We start from the raw sequence: 22,445 nt of genomic DNA on the forward strand, positions 1-22,445 counted from the left end.
GGAGAGCATGGGTGCACACACGTGTGCGTGTGCCTGTGCGTGATGTGTGCGTGTATATGATGTGTGCATGTGGTTGTGCCCGTGTGTGCGTGTGATGTGTGCCTGCGTGTGAGTGTGATGTGACGTGGGAGGGCATGTGTGCACACACGTGTGAATGTGTGTCTGTGTGGGAGTCTCCGCTCAGCGGGCCGCAGGGCGGGCCCTGCAGCTGGTGACACAGCGGCGCACCCTGGCTTCCTGGCGACCGACCACAGCAGAGCCGAGGCACCAGAGGCTCGTGTGCAGACGGAGCCGCCTCCCGTGCCCGCACCCCCGAAGCCCAGGGGCGGCCCCGGGCAGAGCCGCGCGTGTCCCGGCATGGCAGCGCCCACCAGCGGGCTTGCGTAGGTGCCCAGATGGCCCTGGACATGTGGTTCGTCTCCGTGATGGCCGGATTGCTGGCGGCAGCCCTCTCAGGTAGCACCGCGGCCTCCTCGGCCCCCCGGGGCCCCTTTCTGGTATTCTAGAGCCTTCTAGCCACGAAGGGAGCCTGCCAACTGTGCCAATGGCAGGTGGGGCTCGGAGGGGATGTAAGAACCCCGTGAAGAGGTGCGGGTGGGCCTGGTCATGCTGAGAGGACGCATGGTGCAGCTTACATGAGCAGCATGTCCGAGTCCTTCCTGGACGCCAGGCCCACGGGCCTCAGGCTTGGGACCCCCTGGCTAATTCTCTGGAGGACCTGCTCCCAGATTGTACCCTAGTTCCAAAGCCGAGGCCCTGAGCTCCCTCGGCTCAGGCCCCCCGCCCCTAAATAGGGCTGCCATGGGCCAGGGCCCCAGGAAGTCTCCGGAGGCCCAGGCACGGTCATTTGGGGTCATGTGGATTGGAGATGGGGTCAGCGAGGCTCTTGAGGGCCACTCCCAGCCCACCTGGGCTTTACCGGGGTGCCAAGTGCCCTTTCGCCTGGGGCTGCACCCAGGAGCCTCTGCGGAGAGCAGGGTGCAGGTTCCCGGGGCCAACGGCTGGTGGGGAAGCAGAACGGCCCTGGCTCTGGCCTGGTTCTGGAGGACTTTAGTTGTGATGGGAGGGAGGCCCAGGAAGGCCCCCAGGAGAAGTGGCTGTGTGGGTGAGTCTTGAGAGACTGTTGCGTTTGGGGGTCACTGCTTCTCTCTGCCTGAGTCGAGGGACCCTGGTTCTGGGCCTCCCAACTTTACAGGGGTTGGGAGGAGTGGACTGAGATCTCTTCTCCTCCAATGACTCTCAGTGACTCCAGTTACTCTCAGAAACTCCTCAGAAAGTCCCCCCACCCAGCCCATCTTTGTCCCTGCCCCTGCTCAGGGGAAGGGTCTGCTGGCCCCTGGAGTGGGCAACTGGGGCCTGGGCAGCGCTGAGGAAAGTGAAAGTGGGCCCCGAGCCCCTCCCAGACCTTCTCCCCTCTGCCCCCTGGGGCTTGTTTGGTCCTGGTGTCTGCCACCTCCTTGGCTGTCACTGAAGAAACTGTCCGCCATTGGGATGGACACTGACACCTTTGCCGTGGGTGAGAGAAGGAGCGGGAGGGTCGTCCAACGGGAAGGGCATTTTCCTCGCTCACGGCCAACTCAGATTCCATCCCAGGCATCAGACGTCCCCAGAGCACTCCTGGGAGTGATCCCTGAGCACCACCGGTCTGGCCCCTGAACACAAAGAAACGAGTGGGGCGTGTGGGAATGCTCAGAGCGAGCCCCATCTTGTCTATGCCCGCAGGGAGCTGGTGGGTGCCCGGCCAGACCCACAGGTGTCCGCTCTGCATTCGGGGAGAGCAGGGCCCAGCAGGCTGGCCTGGCTCCCCTGGGAATTTCTTCTTGACTTCCGGGAGCCAGTGGGCACCTGCTGTAGGGAACAGTTTCTGGGCTGAGTGTGCTAAACGCTGTGCTCAGAACCTCCCAGTGGGCCAGATGTAGTGTCCACCCTGCGGTGGGGAGTCAGGTCCGGCCTGTAGGGTGCGGCCGGCAGGGAAACTGGGACCTGGGGGGCCAGAGCCTCTTCGGGAGGCCAGAGAGAGCTGACCTGGGGCGCCCGTCCCTGTGCCACCAGGCAGGCCGCAACCAGCTGGCTGCCACCCAGCGGGGCCTGCAGGCCACTCGTTGCCCAGCGTGGGGATGGCGGTCAGGGCCTCCCGGGAGAAAAGCAGAAGAAAAAATGACCACAGCGGGGCTGGAGCAATAGCACAGCGGGTAGGGTATTTGCCTTGCACGCGGCCGACCTGAGTTCGATTCCCAGCAACCCATATGGTCCCCCGAGCACCGCCAGGAGTAATTCCTGAGTGCAGAGCCAGGAATAACCCCTGTGCATTGCCAGGTGTGACCCAAAAAGAAAAAAAAAAAAAGAATGACCACAGCCGAGAGGCAGGAGAGTGGGCGTCTGAGGCCCAGCAGGATGCTCTCGGGTCTGTACCCCAAGAGCTGGAGACCTGGGGTTCCGGGGGGTGGTCCCAGGGTGAGGGGGAAGGCAGCTCTGGGTCTCCCTGGTCCTGGCTGGCCTTGCTCTGGTCCTTTGGTGCTGGACCGACCTCTTCATAGATTCTACTTCATCTCTGCCCTGGGTCTCACATAACTTTTCCCCTGCCCACTGGCCTGGGCTCTGAGCCGCGTCTGTGGGGCCTCGGCTGGGTGCTGAGCTGCGTCTATGGGGTCTTGGCCTGTGCTGGTGCCTGCCCCGGTGTACCCCAACTCAGGAAACTTTACTTACCATGCTTTGTGGGTTTTTTTTTTTTGCTTTTTTTGAGGGGGGGAGGGAGAGTCACACCTGGCTATGCACAGGGGTTACTCCTGGCTATGCACTCAGGAATTACTTCTGGCAGTGCTCAGGGCACCATATGGGATATTGGGAATCGAACCCAGGTCGGCCACATGCAAGGCAAATGCCCTACCTGCTGTGCTATTGCTCCAGCCCCTCACCATGCTCTGTAGATGCTCCCCGAGACCCTTCCCCCCACTCCCCATCTCTGTGTCTTGACTTCCTCATCAGCCCCTGAGGACAAGGTAGGGAGAAGGATCTAGAAGCACTTTGTGTGGACAGGAGGCAGGTGGGTGTGCTGGGATGAGGATCCGGTGGGTGTGGGAGGGTGACACGGGGGATATGGCCTAGGTCCCAGTGTGTGGCTGCGGCCTCTGCTCTCCTGTCTGTGAAATGGGTGTTTCGGGCAGTTAGTTCCAAAGGGCTGGTCCGGGGCTGACCTGTATGCTAGGAAGGACCCGAGTGGCCGTTGTTTTTCTCTGCCACCTATGCCCACCGATGGCCCCATCCCTCTGCACAGGGATGGGGAGGGTCTCAGGGTCGCTTTCATTTTGGGGTCAGGCTCAGGGGGCCCAGGGGTCACCGGTGCAGATGCTCAGCCCGCCAGGCTGGATGGACTCAGTTCTCCGGCACTGCTATGCTTGGGGTCCACGTGGTGCCGGAGATCAGACTTGGGTCCTTAAGCACATGAGGGATGTGGTGTGGCCCGAGCTAAGCCCCCAGGGCTTGTTCCTGAGAGTCTCTTAAAGGAGCTGGTTTTTAAGAAGCTGTTGTTTTCCCTTGGAAGGTCATGGTATGCATCACATTCTATTCGTAAGGCCAATCGTTATTAATACTAACTCACAAGGGATCTTTGATGAATATTTCAGCCCATCCTGTTGGACAGAGTAAGCAGCTTTAAATAATACATACCTCTTACAAATGTAGCTAATTACATTCCCTCAGATCTATGCCGTACAATATGGTGGGGACTAGGGGAACGCGTTTCAAGGACTCTAGTTTGAGACATGTTGGAAATGTAAAATACCTGGCACAACTCAAATGGTTATTTTATTTTAATGCTTTTTTTGGTCACACCCGGCAATGTTCAGGGGTTACTCCTGACTCATGCACTCAGGAATTACTCCTGGCGGTGCTCAGGGGACCATATGGGATGCTGGGAATCGAACCCAGGTCGGCCGCGTGCAAGGCAAATGCCCTACCCTCTGTGCTATTGCTCCAGCCCTACAATTCAAATGTTTAAAACAAAAAAAGGACTTAACATATCTTGTTAGTAAATTTTATCCGAGTCGCATTTTAGATATGTCGGGTTGAATTGAATTGAATTGTTGCAATTTCCTTTACTTTTTTCTTTTTGAGTTTTTTTTTTTAAAGTGAAAGGGAAAAATGTTAAATGACGCGTAGCTCATGCCATTTTTATATTAGTCTAATTCATTCTAAACTACATTTACAAAGGCAACAGATTTGATTTTCTTACAGAACTTTTAAATCTCTCTCAGAATCTTTTCAAGGATTACAAAAGACATTTACTGAGCTAACACACTAACTTGAAACGAAGTGAACATTAGCCTCTAATACTGTTTGTAGACATTGCCAGAAGGTCTTCAATGTTCAGTGGAAATTTTCTTTTAAAAATTTTTTTTTTTTGGTTTTGGGGTCATACCTGGAAGTGCTCAGGGGTTACTTCTGACTTGGTACTCAGGAATTACTGCTGGTGGTGCTCAGGGAACCGTATGGATTGTTAGGAATTGAACCCGGTCGACCAGTTGCAAGGCAAGTGAAGTGCCCTTCATGCTCTACTATCTCTCCAGCCCCTTACCTGAAATTTTCAAACTAGTCAATGACTAGATCATGTCCGGGAGAGAAACTAATTCACAGAACCTGACCCAACACACATGCATAAATGGGCTTCATTTCCTTACCTTTGGTGCTTTTTTTTTTTTTTTTGCTTTTTGGGTCACACCCAGAAATGCACAGGGGTTACTCCTGGCTCTGCGCTCAGGAATTACCCCTGGTGGTGCTCAGGGGACCATATGGGATGCTGGAAATCGAACCCGGGTTGGCCGCGTGCAAGGCAAACACCCTACCCGCTGTGCTATTGCTCCAGCCCCACTTTTGGTGCTTTTGTTTATTTTTTCGATGCTGATCTTTCTGGGCTTAAGAGCCCTGAATCGGGCTTATACCATTGTCTCATTGCAGGTGGCTTGGGTGAACCCTGGTGGAAATTCCCAGCCCCAGGAACTGAGATGAAATGGTTATATTTTTACCAGATGATTAGGTAGGATTCTGTGAGCATCCAATGTCATTTAGCTGGGCACTGCTCTGGTTACCAGGCATGGATCCATGACCTCTGATTCCAAGTGATATAAACCTGAGTTTTCAATCTCCTCCCCGAGGGGCCTGTGACTGGATTGGATTCAATTTAATCAGTGTTCGCTATGATATTTGGATATTTGGTGTGTGTGTGTGTGTGTGTGTGTGTGTGTGTGTGTGTGTGTGTGTGATGCTGGCATTGGAACCCAGTTCTACATACAAATCATGGACTTTGCACTAAACTACCTCCTCAAACTGTTGTTTACAATTATGTTTACTTTATTTTGTTTTGGGGTCCACACCCAGCAGTGCTCAGGGGACTATTTGGGGTACTGGGGATTGAAATGAGGTCAGGTAGGTGCATGACAAATGACTTATCATCTGCCTATTTGTCTGGCTCAAAATCTTTTATGGGGGGGGCTGGAAATGAGGGTGATTTGGGCCACACCTGTCAGTGCTCACAATCTCTGGTGGCAGAGTACTGGCAGATCTTCAGTGGCAGGAATCAAACTTGGTTATCGAACTGTACACAAGGCAAGTTCCTTAATCTCTGTACTATGTCTTGGCTATTAATTTTTTGTTTGTTTTTGGGCCCTCTCTGGCAGTGCTCCGGGATTACTCCTGGCTCTGTGCTCAAGGATAACTCCTGGTGGGGCTCAGGGGACCATATAGGGTGCTGAGGATTGAACCCAGGTGGTCTGCATGCAAGGCAAGCACCCTACCCACTGTGCTATCTCTCTGGCCCTTGGTTGTTCATTTATCGTTTACATGCATCCTGCCTGCCCAGACCACAGAGCTCGCGCCCTACCTCTTACACATAATGGGGGTCTGCCTAATTCTTCTGGCTTGGTCTGGCTCTCCGGTGACAGGTCAATGGCTGGCAGGGACGGTCACATAGCCATCACCATAGTGGTGAGATAGGTTCGACATATTTAGCCAAATGTAACTGCCTGAAGTTGAATGAACTGCCTGAAGAATGAATGGAAAGAGACCACGTTGATTCCATTGATTCCCCTAATGGTTGGACCAGTTGGCATTTCCACCAGTGGATGGGTTTTTCTTTTTCCCCACATCCTCACCAACACTTGTTGTTTTTGTTCATTTTTCTTTTTTTTCTTCTTTGTTAATTAATTTTTTGGTTTGGGGGCCACACCTGGAGTTGCTCAAGACTTACTCCTGTCTCTGTGCTCAGGGATCACTCCTGGTGGTGCTCAGGGGACCATATGGAATGTGAGGGATTAAACCTGGGTTGGATGTGTGCAAGGCAAGCACTCTTACCCGCTGTACTGTGGATCCAACTCCTGTCTTTGTTCTTTTCTATATGTGCCAGCCAGTCTCATTGGTGTGAGCTGATATTTTATACACATTTGAGCCGGAGCAATAATACAGTGGGGAGAGCGTTTGCTTTGCAACCAGCCGACCAGGGTTCAATCTCCAGCATCCCATATGGTCCCCTGAGCATTATCAGGAGTGATTCCTGAGTGTGGAGTCAGGAGTACCCTGAGTATTGTCAGGTGTGTGTGACACAAAAAGCCAAAAAAAAATGCATTTCCCTGATGATAGTGAGGTAGAGCGTTTTAAAAACATACATCTGGCCATCTTTGAGGAATTTCCTGTTCATCTCTTTGATGGGGTTGGCTGTTTTCTTCTCGTAAAGTTCAGTCAGTGCTTTATATATCTGGGATATTAGCCTTTAGTCAGCTCTTTCCTACCAGTTCGTGGGGTGTTTTTTTCTCCTGGCCTCTGTATGGTATGCAGGCACAGTGGAGTTCTACCCGGCAACAAGAAAAGATGAAATCATGCGATTTGCTGCTAGGCGGGTGGGTCTGGAGAGTCACATGTTGAGCGAAGTGAGTGGGAAGGAGAGGGACAAGCCCAGAATGTTCTCTTCTATGTGGGGTATAAGGAGACAGGAAGGAACCAACCAATGAACAAAGGCAATAGAAACTAAGGGACGAAGGAGATGGGATAGGACAGGGATGTGTGTGTGCATGTGTATTTGTGTGTGTGTGTGTGTGTGTGCACGCACACATGGGAACACTGGGGCAGTGGGGTTGTGGGAAGCTGATGCTCTAGCAGAGAGTGTGGTGTTGGAATGTTGTATACACAAAACCCTGAAACCCTGACAGCAACAATATTGTAAATATTGTAAATAAAAATTAAAAAAAATCGGGGCTGGAGAGATAGTACAGACCTGGGTTCGATCCCTGGGATCCCATAGGTTCCCCTGAGCACTGCCAAGAGTAATTCCTGAGTGCAGAGTCATGAGTAACCTCTGAGCACCACCGGGTGTGGGCCCCCCAATAGAGAGTGAGCCCCCGCTATCTCCCTCTGCATGAGGCTGCTGGCAACAGCCTCATCTCCCCTAGGAGAGATCGGGGATGAAATGGGGTCCCTGAGGCTGCAGGGAGGCATAAGGAGGAGTAGCAGGTGTCCCCCAGGAGACCTCCCCCAATAAACCTCCCTCCATCATAGCCTGAATCCATCCCCCCTTCCCACCAAGGACTCAGGGGCGTGAGCTGGCCCCAGGGGTCTGCCACCTCAAACCCATCTTCTTCACCTCCTGGGTCCCTAGAACCCCAGTCCTGCCCTCGACAGCCCTCTCCTGCTCAGGTCAGTTCGCTCAGGTCTCCCATCCCCAAGCACTGCCCCCCTCCCGGCTTCCCCACGGCTGTTGCTCGCGGTGGGCACGTGTGTTTGAGAACCGCCTTCATGTGGCTCTGGGGTGACACAACCGTTGGTGATGGAGCCGTGAGAACAGCTGCTCTGCCTCACCCCTGCAGAGAGGCAGGGGGGCAGCCCTGGGCTACCTCTCTGCCCCCGCCAGAAGGGCTGGAAGGGGGGGTCCTGTGCAGGGCACCCCCCACTCCAGGTTCCCTCCATGACGAGGACCCCCACTTTCCTGTCCCGTGTGTGTGTGCATGTGTGTGTCTGTGTGTATATGTATGCATGTGTGTGTGCGTGCGTGCGTGTCTGTGTGTGTGCATGTGTGTCTGTGTGCGTATGTGTGCATGTGTGTGCATGCGTGTCTGTGTGCGTATGTGTGCATGTGTGTGTGCATGTCTGTGTGTAGGCGCGTCTGTGTGTGCATGCATGTTTGTGTGGGTATGTGTGCATGTGTGTGTGAGTGTCTGTGTGTGTGCATGTGTGTATGTGTGCATGTGTGCATGCGTGTGTGCGTGTGCCTCACACAGAAAGGCTGATGCAGAGGCAGAAAATGAGGTGTAGAATCTGCCCCCATCCAGGTAGAGTCTGGGGACTCTCCTGCCTTGCTGGGGACCCCTCCTGCCTCGCTGACTGGATGGAGAGGCTGGACCAGGCCCCGGTGAGCCTTGTAGTTAGGGGCAGGGTCCAAGCTCATGCTCCCTCCCTTTTCCAGCTCTGCAGAGGGGCAGGGAGGAGCCCTGAGGAGGGGAGGAGGGACGGGTTCTAGCGACTGGCCTCTGACTCGGGCTAGCTCTGTGGCCCCAGCAGCACCGTCTGTCTCACTAGAAAAATGGGCAAAGGGAACACAGAGCCCACGTCCTCTGTGTGAGTCCCCGAGATGTTCTGGGGTGGTGTTGGCATACTTCTCCTATTTTCTTTCGATTTTTGTGTGCACGCATGTGAGCCACGTTTGCCAGTGCTCAGGGAGTACTTCTGGATCGGTGCTCAGGGATCGCTCTGGCAGGGCTTGGGGGATCATGTGCGGGGCTGGGAATTGAACCCCGGGTTACCACCTGCCAGGCAGCTGCGTAAGCCCCTGCACACTCTCGCCGCCCGCACCTCCTCTGCAAGAGAGCCCTTCCCCTGCTCTCTGGGGACATTCCACCTCATTGATCACCAGCAGTGAAAATAAATCCTTGAGGTGAGCGCAGGCGTGAGGCCTTTGCTCGCTGAGCGTCGTCTCCAAGTGCCTCAGTTTCCCCGGCTGTTAAGCAGGGTCAGTGGTGATGCGCCGGGCCCAGGACCGGGGAAACAACAGTGGGAAAACACTGAACAGCAGACGGGGAATTTCCTGGAGGAAAGTGGGGCTTCCCGGGGTGCCCCGTGACCACTCCTGGCCCTGGGCCCAGGGAGAAAGGAGCCCCGTTTCCGCCCACCATTTTGTCGACTGAGCCTGAACTTGTGCCTGAAATGGCCTCAGGAGCGGGGGGCCGGGCTGATTGGCTTCAGAGGAAGCTGGGGATCCTTGGGAGAAAGGGGGGGCATCGTGGGAAAACCACTTGCTTTCCCCTGCATGGGAGGGGACCCCTGGACTCCATGGGGTGGTGGGGCATGGACAGGACCCCCCCAGCATCTACACTATTCTTCCTGGATGGCATTAGCCGAAGCCCAGGCATGGGGTTCCGGGGTCTGGCTCACATGGCCACCCAAAGCCTCAGAGCTTCTCATGGCATTTGAGGGCTCCCCTCTGAGCACCCCAATACCTGCTGGGGTCCTGAGGCACGGAAGGCAGAGCTCTGCGCGTTTGATGGGAGAGAGACGGAATGCTCATGGGTGGGGCTGGGCTTGGATCCATCAAGCCCCCCAAGAGTGCACGGCACTGGGGCGGCTGTCCCTTCCTGCAGGGGTGTTGGGAGCTGAGCCTCGGTTTCCCTGGCTGTCAAGCAGGGTCAGCGTGTGGGTCTGAGAGGCGTTCAGACGTCCCCGTCTCTGTCTCCTCTGTTCCCGCCTTCCTAGGCACAACCATAAGGAGTTCCCCAACCTGGAGGCACGGTTAGTACTCCCCAAAGAAGATTCCAACCATGCCACAGTGCCAATGGCACAGGAAGAGGCACCCCAAGAGTTGCCGTTTTTCTCCCGCTTTGTCGAGAGGGCTTGGGGTCGAGTGAGCTCGGAGGGACGTTCCCAGGTCACATGCCTGGGTGATAAGGCCCATCTGCAGGCCCTCTCCGTGCCTCTTCCTGCGTCACCCAGGAGGTGGGGGTGGGGGGCAGCCTTGCAGAACCCTCCTCGAGCCCTGAGCCTGCCGGGAGGTCTGTGGTCCCTGGGGTCTGAGGGGAGCACAGGTAGGCCCGGCCTGGTGATGTCAGTTCAGAGAGGGGGGTGAGGACCCACTTCCGGTAGCCACCGCCTGCGGCCACAGCCCCCCAGGCCTCCGCCACCGCCTGGGTTGTTTCGACTTTAATCTCAGCATTGTGAGACACGAATATTGCAAGAATATTGCAAAAAAAATTTCTCCCTCTGTCTCCTGGCTCACCACTCACCGGGTAACACGGTCACCGCACGTACACTGTCCTTTGGTCTGTTTTCCTGTCTTCTATTATTTTCTCTTCCCCTCCCTTCCCCCCTAATCGTTTGAGTAGATTGCGAGAATATTGCGCCTTTCTCTGAAATAAATGTCTTTTTATTTATGTTTTTAATGAGGACTTGAAGCCCAGCACACTTATTAAATCCGGTTCATTAGCCCTGATGCAGCCCTATCCACGAGTCTTCAGGCTGTTTTTTTTTTTTTTTTTTTTTTTTTTTCAGATTTCGCTTGCTCTAATTATGTCCTTTAAGGCAAAGGAAAATCCCATGCAATGCCCTGAATTTAATTCTCCGGTCTCTTTATTCTCCTTTTAATCCGCTACAGATCCCCCAGACGGTTTCTCTCGTGACCTCGTTCAATGTGTTTACTAGTTTGAGGCCACTCTTGGCGGTGCTCAGGGCTTACTCCTGGCTTGGCAGAACCACATGCAGTGCCAGGATTTGAAACCCAGATGGGCCGTATGCAAGGCAAATGCCTTCCCGGCTGTACCATCACTTCAGCCCTTTGAACTTGCTTCTTTCCTTTTTTTGCTATTGTTGTTTTGGGACCATATTGGCAGTGCTCAGAGCTGACTCCTGGCTCTGTGCTCAGGGATCACTCTTGGCCGTGCTCAGGGCACCCTATGTGGGGTCAGGGATCAAATAGGGGTTGGTAGCTTGCAAGGTGGGAACTATAACCCCTGCTCTTCCTGTGTCTTTGTGTCTCTGTGTCTCTGTCTCTGTCTGTCTGTCTGTCTCTCTCTCTCTCTCTCTGGTCCCAGTGTCTGGGAAGTCTCAGCGGGAAAAAATGGCCTCTGATATTTACCCTTCACACATATAGAATTATACAATATATAAGTTTAGAATTTGATCTCAGTTTTGTTTAAACCTTGGCTTTTTCCACCTGGTCCTATCTCTGCAACCAAACAACTTCAGGAAATAGACTATTCTGAAAACGCCGGTAAGATGTTGAAGCAAGGAGCTCGTCATGCAAGCCCCAGCTGGCTGTCCCCTGGTGAAACTGTGAGGGGGTCAAAGGCAGAGCAACGAGGCTGGAGCAATAGCACAGTGGGTAGGGCATTTGCCTTGCACGCGGTTGATCCGGGTTCGATTCCCAGCATCCCATAGGGTCCCCGGAGCACCGCCAGGAGTTATTCCTGAGTGCATGAGCCAGGAGTAACCCCTGAGCATCACCAGATGTGACCAAAAAAGCTAAAAAAAAAAAACGGCAGAGCAGCACCCCAAGACAGGGTCCAAAGAACTTGGGAAAGGAATCACCACTTGACCAGTGGGATTCAGGACTTCCTGTGGGGGTGCCAAGCCTGGTCTGAGATGCCCCGGCACCACATGTCTCCCAAGCATCACCAGAGCGATCCTTTGGCACGGAGCCAGGAGTAAGCCCTGAGTACCACTGCGTGTGTCCCCAAGCTGGTGGAAAGATCAGGTGGTGGGATATAAGGGGACAATGCTGGGGACTGTGCTGTGTTGGAGAGAAGCACAGAACCTAGAACCAGCGGCCAGCTCTGCCCCCCGCAGTCAGGCTTTGCTGGGCCCAACCTCCCCAATTTATTGCAGAGAAACTGAGGCCCCCGAAAGAAGGAGGAGCTCAGCCCTGTCAGTCTTGGCTCTCCCCATCTCTGTCCCTCCCAGCTAAGCTCTCAGTTGGAATGTCCCTATGAGTCACCCTCATCTTAAAAACACTGTGAGACTGCATTAAAGAACAGCAGAAGAAAGAGAAGTTTCGGGGCCCGAGAGATAGCACAGCGGGTAAGGTGTTTGCCTTGCATGTGGCCGATCCGGGTTCAATCCCCAGTGTCCCCATATGGCCCCCCAAGCACCTCCAGGAGTAATTCCTGAGTGTAGAGACAGCAGTAACCCCTGAGCAATGCCGGGTGTGACCCACAAAGCACTGTAGCACTGCATTGCACTGTCTTTCCATTGTTCATCGATTTGCTCTAGTGGGCCCAGTAACGTCTCCATTGTGAGACTTTGTTGTTACTGTGTTTGGCATATCAAATACATACCGGGGGGCTTGCCAGGCTTTGCTGTGTGGGCGAGATACTCTCAGTAGCTTGCCAGGCTCTCCGAGAGGGACGGAGAAATTGAACTCGGGTCGGCCGGGTCGCTCGCATGCAAGACAAACGCCCTGTGATCTGGAAGGTGCTAGAATGATGTTTGGGTTTCCAGAAAGGGCTTCGGGTCTCACTGGCACGGAGAAGGCTGCAGACGAGTTTAGATCTACCGTACCCTGTGGGAACGTGGACACTGAGGTCCCCTGCCAGGCCCTGCTACTTACTCTGCCATGGGGAGTCAGGGTTCCCGCTCTCTCTGCGGGCAGGGGGTGCCGTGTGTGAGCACCCCAGGGTGGCACTCTGGGAAGAAGCCAAAGTCTTGAAAAAGATCTTTGTGGAGACTCTTTTGTTGTCTGTGGTGGTTATGGTAGCCACGGCACATCCCCACGGAGTTCAGACCCAGGGGGCCAAGGCTCATGGCCTGGAATGGAGGAGGGACAGACAATGGTTCCTTCTTGGTCCTCCAAGAATTTTCTAGAAGCTCCTGGGAACTCCCCGCAGTGCTGTGGCCTCACCCATGCCCATCCCCAAGGCGGCTGTGTGTGGCTGTTTCCCAAGGCTGCCAACCTCAGGCTGGAGGCCAAAGGCCAAGGTCAAGGGCGGGGTCCTCCTGAGGCTGGAAGGGGTCTTCCCTGGGCCCCTCTCACTTGGGATGCGTGTGGGCTGTCTTTGCTGGCTTATAGGAGCTTGGCCCTAGCTCCACCTGACTTTCTCACCATGGGCCTGTCGCTGTGTGAACCCCCTCGGCCCTCTCCTCATTCTGGGGAGCCTTATATCAACCCTTTCGGCTTGGGGCCCACCCTAGTGCCCTCATCTTAACTCCGCCACCCTATAAATGCTCCATCTCTGAAGAAGCTTGACTCTCAGGTCCTGGCCGTTAACACTTCAACATCTGTTTTACATCGGTTGGTTGGTTTTACTTTTGTTTTGGGAGCCACACCGCATGGTGCTTAGGGATCGAACCTGGGTTTCCTGCATAGAAAGCTGGTGCTCAGCTGTTAAACTACGCCCTCCTCCCCGTCCATGTGCCATTTCCAGTGGGATCCAGTTCAAACCATAATGTATGTGAGAGAGTGTATGTGCCGTGTGAATGTATGTTGTGAGTGTGTGTGAATGTACATACAGATGTGTGCTATGAGTGTGAATGTGTGTATGTGCGTATTGTAAGTGTATTTGTGTGTGTGTGTGTGTGTGTGAGAGACAGAGAGAGAGAGAGATGGAAACTGAGGGGTAGAATTATTGGGTCCTAACTATAGAACTGGTTCTTTTCTTTCTTCCTTCCTCCCCTCTCTTCCTTCCTTCCTTCCTTCCTTCCTTCCTCCTTCCCTTCCTCCCCTCCCTCCCTTCCTTCCTTCCTTCCTTCCTTCCTTCCTTCCTTCCTTCCTTCCTTTCTTCTCTCTCTCTCTTTCTTTCTTTCTTTCTTTCTTTCTTTCTTTCTTTTCTTTCTTTTGGGGGCCACACCCGACAATGCTCAGGACTTACTCTTGGCTCTAAGCTCAGGGATCATTTGTGGCAGGCAGGACCATATGGGATGTCAGGGACCAAATCCAGGTTGGCCATGTGCAGGACAAACTCCCTGTGGGCCCCAGAATTGGTTCATGAATGGATGTACTAAGTTGTTCCTCCCATGCTGCACAGAGCCCAGCCTGACCAGTACTGACGAGCCCTCTGCTCTCCTGAGTGGTGGATACTGTGTGATGGACCCAGTCAGGGCATCTCGCTAGGGCCTTGCTTTTCTCTTCTCCATCACTATGACCTGTTTCTGCCGGTTCCTCTGGAGAAGCCCTCTCTGAAGGTCTGTCTGGCCTTTGCCTCTTTTGTGTTGCTTGCCTTTGGCCTTATGGAGTTGAAGAAGCACTGCATTTCTGAGGACAGTTTCCAGGAGGGAGGGAGGGTCAGCCGAGAGGCAGAGGCAGAGGAAGCGGGGGCCACGGTTCTAGCCTAAAATTTTGAGAACTGGGTCAGTGAGATGGTTCAACAGCCTGGAGCTAAACTTTGCACATAGCAGGTCCAGGTTCAATCCTGAAGTTCAGTCTGGGGCCCTGAACACTACCAGGTGTGGCCCCCACACAAAACCAAACACATCTGAAAACTCACCTAGTCAGCTTCTCAGGGAAAAGACAAAATCATCTTGGCTCCACATGCCTTTCTGGAATCTGTGGGGTGAGGTGAGACCCTGAATCTAGAATCTTCGGTGCAAATACTGTCCAGGTGGCAGTGTGGGTTCACGGGTAGAGAGGCTGAAGGCAACTGGTCTACCACCGTGGTCATCACGGCTGCTCTGTGGGCCAGAACGCAGACAGATGTGGTGTAGAAAGGTTGTAGAAAGGTGTAAAAAGGTTGAAGAACCCTGGTATGAATCATGCCATGTCCCCGGCAAGGGCCCAGCCAGCCCCTGTCATTAGTCACACCAAATTTGGCCCAGAATGTGCCATCTTTACCCGCCCCCCCATGTAGCAACGATCTTACCCCCAAACAAAGTCATTAAAAACACTTTCTGTTTGAAGGTGTCAGGGTTTCAGAATTTCCCTGCGGGTTGGGCATGGGTGGTGCCGGGTGGCGCTAAGGGGAGGGTCTGGCCCATGTGACTCAGTTTCCTTTAAACCTCCTGACATTAGCGCAATGCTCTGCAGAGCTCAAAGAACTTCAGGCAACCCAAGGGGCCAGACCTAAGGGCAGGCTCGGAGCTCACAGTCTTTGGGCCGGACTCCACAGCCCGCATGCTAGCTCTGCTGTGTGGTCCCCGACCTCGTGGGCAAGTGGCAGCTTCTTGGTATCCTTGGTCCCCAGAGATGCTGGAGCTGGAAACAGTCGCAGCCAGAGGAATGGAGTGGGGGTGGGAGGGGGCTGGAAGTGAGGAGGTTGGGGGTCCACCAGCAGGTAACCAAAGCTGTGGGTGCTGTGGTTAGAGCCTGAAACCACAAGCCACATCCAGATTCCCCAAGGGCATGTTGGATTTGTCCCAACAATCAGCCTTGTCTCTCCTTCCCAACAAAGGCCCTGACTGGAGCAAAGATTCCCCACCCCCACCTCCCCCGGGTGCAGGGCTGAGAAAGTAACAGCATCTCCCAGCATCACGGGCAGGGTTGAGCAAGGGAGCACACAAAGGAGCACGGGGAAGGCTGTGAAGCCGGGCCACTGCTTGGAGGGTGGGAGGTGAGAGTCCCAGGTTGGGCTGCCCAGGTGGTCTGACAGCTATTCTGCCTGCTTTCTCATCCTGGAGAAGCCCTGTATCCCCTAAGGCCCCTCCCACTGGACCCCTGCAGTTTGGCATCAAAGTCATTCCCTCCTAATTGCATTTCTCACCTTCACTTTCTTGTGGTCCTGCAGATCACACCTGATGGAGATCAAACAGGAGGGAGCAGGTCTGTGCCCCTCCATAGCCTGAGGCTCGGAGAGAGAGGGAGGGAGGAAGGAAGGGAGGAAGGGAGGGAGGGAGGGAGGCAAGAAGGAAGAAAAAGAAGAAGAAAGAAAGAAAGAAGAGAGAGAGAGAGAGAGAGAGAGGAAGGGAGGGAGGGAGGGAAGAAGGCAGGCATGGAGGGAGGGAGTGAGGGAAGGAAAGACAGCAGGAGGGAGGGGGAGAGGGAGGGTTGGTGGGCACCTTCCTCTCTCAGAGCTAAATTGGGACCTGAAAGCATTTATGGGCCCCCAGAAGTCACCCGTGGCTGTGGAGGGAATGTGCTGTAGGGTGGTCCGTGTGGCTGGTGGCAGAGTGTGAGCTTAGCCGAGATCTGAAGTTGGATCCTGACTCCCCCTCTCACAGCTGTGGCCTTGGGCAGGTCATTTCTTTTTCTTTCTTTCTTTCTTTCTTTCTTTCTTTCTTTCTTTCTTTCTTTTTTTTCTTTCTTTCTTTCGAATACCCATCCCTCCACCAGTGCCCATTTCCCACCACCACATATCCCAGTATCCCTCCCACCCCCCATCCCCCCCCCCATCCCATCCTGCCTCTGTGGCAGGGCATTCCCCTCTGTTCTCTCTCTCCTTTTGGGTGTTGTGGTTTGCAAAAGAGTTAAGCCTGATTTTCAGGGAGAAACGTTGGAAGATTTACTTTCCATTGATCACTTTGTATATAAGGAGATGTTGCGCGGCCGCATAAGTGGCCGCGTGGTTTGGAAAAAATGTCCTGGTACCCGCATGCCAGAGCTATGCTTGTAGAGGCTCATGGTCACCGGGGTTCCACCTGGAGAAGGCAGGATGCAGCACCTACCCCATCTGGGACCTCCCGGTGAACCCGCTCCCCCAGCGCCATCTTACAGCACACAGCAACAAAGAAGAAAACCGGCTGGAGGGCCCCACAGCTCCCGGAGAATGCTCCAGGTCCCAAACAGAGCTGATATCACTGGGCAGGTCATTTTTGCCTTCTGAGACTCATTTATCTCACCTGGAAAACTAAGATGGGGTGGGGGGGGCCCTTATGGAAATTACTCAGAGAACCAGCTCTCTAACAGGAGCACCTGGAGGTGTCCTCACGCGACCTCCCCCCCCCCCCGGGAAGTCCAGTGAGTCTCCTGACCTTGAACTCATGGGTCCATGGGGGAGGGTGTTGTTTTTGGTTTGGGCTTGTGGACCACGGATGTCGATGCTCAGGGCTCAGTCCTGGCTCTGCACTCAGGGATCACATCTGGTGGGGCTCAGGGACCCATATGGGATGCCAGGGATCGAACCCAAGCACCCTCCTGACTTCATACTGTACTATTGCTCCGCCGCCCCTCCATGGATCCATTTTGTGAGACACAGTTACAATGCTTTCATGTTTGAGATTCAGCCGTACAGTGATCAGACACCCATCTCTCCATCAGTGCACACTTTCCACCACCAGTGACCCCAGTATATCCCTTCCCCTCCCATTACAGTCCTCACCCTTCCTCAATGGCAGGCAATTTCCCCAATACTCTCTCTACTTTTGGGCATTATGTTTTGCTCAAATTTTCCCGCCACCATTCAAGCCTGCCTGCAGGGGCAGATGCTAGGTCATTTATTGTCCATTACTCGCTTTGAATATCATGGGTGCTATGGCTGCGTGCTTCTGGAATCCTAGATTGTAAATGGTTGGGTTCCAGAGACATTTCTGTAGGGCACTAATCCATTCTGGGATTCAGTTGGGCATTTCTGGACCAGGGCTGTTGGTACACTAAGATGGCGCCTGGAGGCACATTGTGGGGGTGACAGCCAGGGCCATGAGTGGGCAGGGAGCTAGGGAGGGCCAGCCTGGCACCTCTGTCCCATGTAGCATGGAGACTTAATCCTGGAACCCGCAAACCTGGGCCTTGCTTGTGGCAACTCTTGGTCACCAGGATTCCATCTGGAGCAGGTGAAGAGACTGTACCTGCTCCATCTGGGGTGCCCCAGTGAAATTGGCTTAGCATGGGGTCTGGAGAGACCTCCAGCATTGTCAGGTGCGTTTCTGAGGCTCGAGAGATAGGACAAAGGTTAAGGCAGCTGTCCTGCACGTGACTGCCCCCAGCACCGTGCATGGTCAGCTGAGCACAGGCAGGAGTGACCCCTGAGCACAGCACGGTGCGGGTCTGAAACAAAGAAGTAGACAGAGGTCTTCTGCAGGTCTGTGTCCCAGGGGTTCGGCTCTCTCTCTCTCTCTCTCTCTCTCTCTCTCTCTCTCTCTCTCTCTCTCTTTTTAGCTTTTTGGGTCACATCTGGCAATGCACAGGGGTTACTCCTGGCTCTATGCTCAGGAATTACCCCTGGCAGTGCTAGAAGGACCGTAAGGGATGCTGGGAATCGAACCTGGGTTGGCTGTGTGCAAGGCAAACGCCCTACCCGCTGTGCTATTGCTCCAGCCCCAGGGCTCATCTCTCGAGGGGCTCTAAGTGCCCACCAGAGGCCTGCAAGGGCCTCTCTTCCTTATCCCCATTAAGGTTTCATTCATCCCGAAAGTGCTGCTCCAGCATCTCTGGGAGATGACACAGCACACTCCGGAGCCCCTCCCGAGAGCCAGTGGGTGGGGACAGGCCCCCCGGAAAATCCTGTGAGGCCCAACAGTTTCAGCCTCTGCTGAAGCTCAGAAGACCAGCCCCTGGTGCAGAGCAGATGGAGTGCTGGGAAATTTTGTTCATGAACTTCAGAGTTGAGATGCCACACACAAGCCCTATCCTACCCCCAGGCCTTTGCACATGCTGTGTGTGCAAAGCAAATCCCCAAGCCATCCTGGTTTCCGGCTTGTAGATGCGGTGCAATGCCGTGTAGTGGAGCAGAAATATTGAAAATGGAACTAGTCTTGAGGTCCACTTGACATCCAGGTGGGTCAACTCTAAGCTCTGTGTCCCTGAGCTAAGAGCTCATATTGGGACCATTTCTGCCCTCACCCCACATGCCTGGCCGATAGGATTCAAACAATTTGCAAAGACTTGGCAAGTGTCTTTTTTTGTTTATTTGTTTCCTTTCAGGGCCACACTCAGCGATGCTTAGGAGTTACTCCTTTCTCTGCACTCAGGAATTACTCCTGGCAGTGCTCATGGGGTAGGGGGGACCAAATGGGATGCCGGGGATCGAACCTGGGTTAGCCATCTGCAAGGCAAATGCCCTCCTTGCTGTACTATTTCTCTAACCCTGCATCTTCTCATTTTTTATTCAGTTATTTCCATTATATAGCACAGCGGTAGGGCGTTTACCTTGCACGCAGCCAACACGGCCGACCCGAGTTTGATTCCTCCACCCCTCTCAGAGAGCCTGGCAAACTACCGAGAGTATCTCGCCTGTACGGCAGATCATACCAAACACAGTAACAACAAAGTCTCCAATGGAGACGTTACTGGGCCCGCTGGAGCAAATCGATGATCAAAGGGAGGGCCTTTATCTTATTTATCTTATCTTATCTTATTACTATTTTTATTGTAGCACTGTAGCACTGTCCTCCCGTTGTCCATCGATTTGTTCGAGGGGGCACAAGCAATGTCTCTATTGTGAGACTTGTTATTACTGTTTTTGGCATGTCAAATATGCCATGGGGAGCTTGCCAGGCTCTGCCGTGTGGGTGGGATACTCTCAGTAGCTTGCCGGGCTCTCCGAGAGGGACAGAGGAATCGAACCTGGGTCAGTTGCATGCAAGACAAATGCCCTACCTGCTGTGCTATCGCTCCGCCCCATTTTTGCTGTACCAAAGTTTATTGTGAAGATAAAGAAATGACAAATGGAGATGGGGCATGATGGTGGAAGCACTTTAGTTGTTTATTTAGTTCAAGGAAAGTTGGAATGGAGATGACTTTAGAGGAAATGAAGCAAAAATGTCATTGTGTCTAACTAGAGATGGGGGAAGTATACCTAATGGCACCAATGACCTCGTGGAAGTCCTTCTCCAAGTAGAGGAGAAAAGGACTCATGGCCTGTGGCCAGCATAGGACAGACAAAAGTAGCACAGTGCTGACGACAGACAGGGAAGGATGGAACGTGGACTTTTTTTTTTCTTTTTGGGTCACACTCAGTGATGCCCGGGGGTTACTCTTGGCTCTGCACTCAGTCATCACTCCTGGTGGTGCTCTGGGGAACATATGGGATGCCGGGGATCGAACTCCGGTCAGCCGTGTACACAGAATCACAGAATACGGCTGTGATTCTTCCTGCCCTCATTCCAGCTCCCAAGTGGGAGGATGTTGACCCCTTCTCTTCCATATTTTTTCCTTTTTTTCGGGGGGGTCACACCTGGCGATGCAAGGGGTTACTCCTGGCTCTGCACTCAGGAATTACTCCTGGCGGTGCTCAGGGAACCATATGGGATGCTGGGAATTGAACCCGGGTCAGCCACGTGCAAGGCAAATGCCGTACCCACTGTGCTATCTCTCCAGCCCCTTCTCTTCCATATTTTTAAAAAATACTTCAGTACCTGGCAGATAGGGTTGGTGTCTGTGCTATATATATAGAATTTAAACATATATTGAATATATTAATATATAGTACTATATAATATATAGCACTGTAGCACTGTCCTCCCATTGTTCATCGATTTGCTTGAGTGGGCCCAGTAACGTCTCCATTGTGAGACTTCTGTTACTGTGTTTGGCATATCGAATACGTCACGGGGAGCTTGCCAGGCTTTGCCGTGTGGGTGAGATACTCTCGGTAGCTTGCCGGGCTCTCCGAGAGGGGCAAAGGAATCAAACCGGGCCGGCTGTGCACAAGACAAATGCCCTACCACTGTGCAATTGCTCCAGCCCAATATAATATATAGTGTAATATATTATGTAATTATATAACAGGGTCCTCAGCCCACCAGGTTGCACACAGGGGAGCTGGAAGCCTCCAGGACTATACCCAGTGGTGCTTGGGGCCATGTAGAGCCAGACACCCAATTTGGGTCCTAATACATTAAGGCTTAAGGCTTGAACCCCTGACCCCTATTTTTTATAATTTATTTAAACTACCCGTGACGTATTTGATATGCCAAACACAGTAACAACAAGTTTCACAATGGAGATGTTACTGGGCCCACTGGAGTAAATCAATGAACAGTGGGAGGACAGTGCAGTGCTATTTATTTTCATTTATTTAGGTTTTGGGGTCACATCTGGCGTTGCTCAGGGGACCGTATGCGGTGCTGGGGATGGAGCTCAGCTCTGCTGCATACAAGGCAAATATAACATACATTGTATTATATGATAGATTATACCATATAATATATTATATTAATAAATATTGCACATTCTTAATAGGTATTAAGAATATTCTATATATTCTGATAAAGACTGGACAGGCTATTTTGCCTCTGACTTCCTCACCACTCAACAGCTGGTCTTTCCAAGATTCATTCAGCACTTAGTTTTGATCAAGTTCATTCTTTTCAGGAAAGAGTTCAGTTTGGGGCTGGAGTGATAGATAGTACAGCAGGAAGGGCATTTGTCTTGCACATGGCCAACCTGGGTTCGATTCCTAGCATCCCATGTGGTCCCTTGAGTACCACCAGCAGTAATTCCTGAGAGCAAAGCCAGGAGTAACTCCTGTGCATCTCCAGGTGTGATTCAAAAATCCCCCCTCCCCCCAAAAAAAGAGTTCAGTTTATGCCAATACCACCGTATCTTGAAAGATTTCCCGCCACGTTCTGTGGGAGCCTGCTAATTCTCTCTGCCAACACATATTGACCCCTAGATTTGTGTGGGAAACACCAGCGAGGCTGAGTTTTCTAGGTGATGCACTGGCAGGGACAGCTCTGGTCAAAGGTATGAGGGGCTTCAGCTTACTAGGGCAGCATCTGCCTCGTTCCTATGCAGCGTATTTACAAGGATGCGGTGGGCTGCCCGCAGTCTGCCCTTCCCAGCCATCATTCAACTCACACGCTTCCACACCAACACACGTGTGTACTCGACATCACCAAGATCTTCTTGGGTCAGGTGCTGTTTCATTGCTTGGGATATAACTTCAACCCCCAGAGGCTGTTTTTGGTGGGGAGGGGAGGGGTCCCCAAATAGGAAGCAGCAGTAGGTCCAGCGGTGTTTGGGCCCATGCAGAGCCAGGCACCCAACTCAGGCCCTAATGCATTAAGGCTTGCACCCTGACCTCCCCTCCTTTTTTATTTTTACTTATTTATTTTTTATTTTTTGGCTTTTGGTGTCACACCCAGAGATGCTCAGGGGTTCCTCCTGGCTCTGCATTCAGGAATTATCCCTGGCAGTGCTCAGGGGCCCCTATGGGATGATGGGGATCAAACCCGGGTCGGCTGCATGCAAGACAAACGCCCTACCCGCAGTGCTATCACTCCAGGCCCCCCCTTTTTAAAAATTATTTATTTTCATTTAGGTTTTGGACCACATCTGGCAATACTCAGGGAACCATATGGGGTTCCGGTGAGTGAATCCAGGTTGGCTGCTTACGAGGCAAATGCCCAACCTGCTGGACTGCTGGACTATCTCTCCAGCCCTGCCTCTGACCCCTTGAGCTGCCCCCACTCGCCCACTCCCACACACAAGTCCCATGCAGGTCTTATACCTGTGAGTTGAGGAAGGGGAGCAGGATAGGTGAAAAGATGGGCTGAGGGCCCCAACTGAGAGGCCAGGGGCCCAGCCTGGAGTGGGTGACCCCGAGCCAACGATCTTTCTGCCTCCTGCTGCCTGAGAGCTGGTTTCCTCCAAATCAGATTCCAGAACCTCATTT

At 53.2% G+C, this 22,445-nt stretch overlaps 1 protein-coding gene across 1 annotated transcript in view; it reads left to right on the plus strand.

Annotated features, from left to right (window-relative positions):
* The first annotated feature begins 395 nt into the window (after window positions 1-395).
* CD6 (CD6 molecule) overlaps window positions 396-22,445 on the plus strand; it is a 45,264-nt gene continuing 23,214 nt past the window's right edge. Inside the window, exon 1 of the mRNA XM_056131547.1 lies at window positions 396-456. Coding sequence (XP_055987522.1) covers window positions 396-456 — 61 coding nt within the window. The remainder of the gene's footprint in view (window positions 457-22,445) is intronic.

The sequence above is a fragment of the Sorex fumeus genome, unplaced genomic scaffold (genome assembly GCF_029834395.1).
Source record: "Sorex fumeus unplaced genomic scaffold, SorFum_2.1 ptg000093l, whole genome shotgun sequence".
Taxonomy (NCBI): domain Eukaryota; kingdom Metazoa; phylum Chordata; class Mammalia; order Eulipotyphla; family Soricidae; genus Sorex; species Sorex fumeus.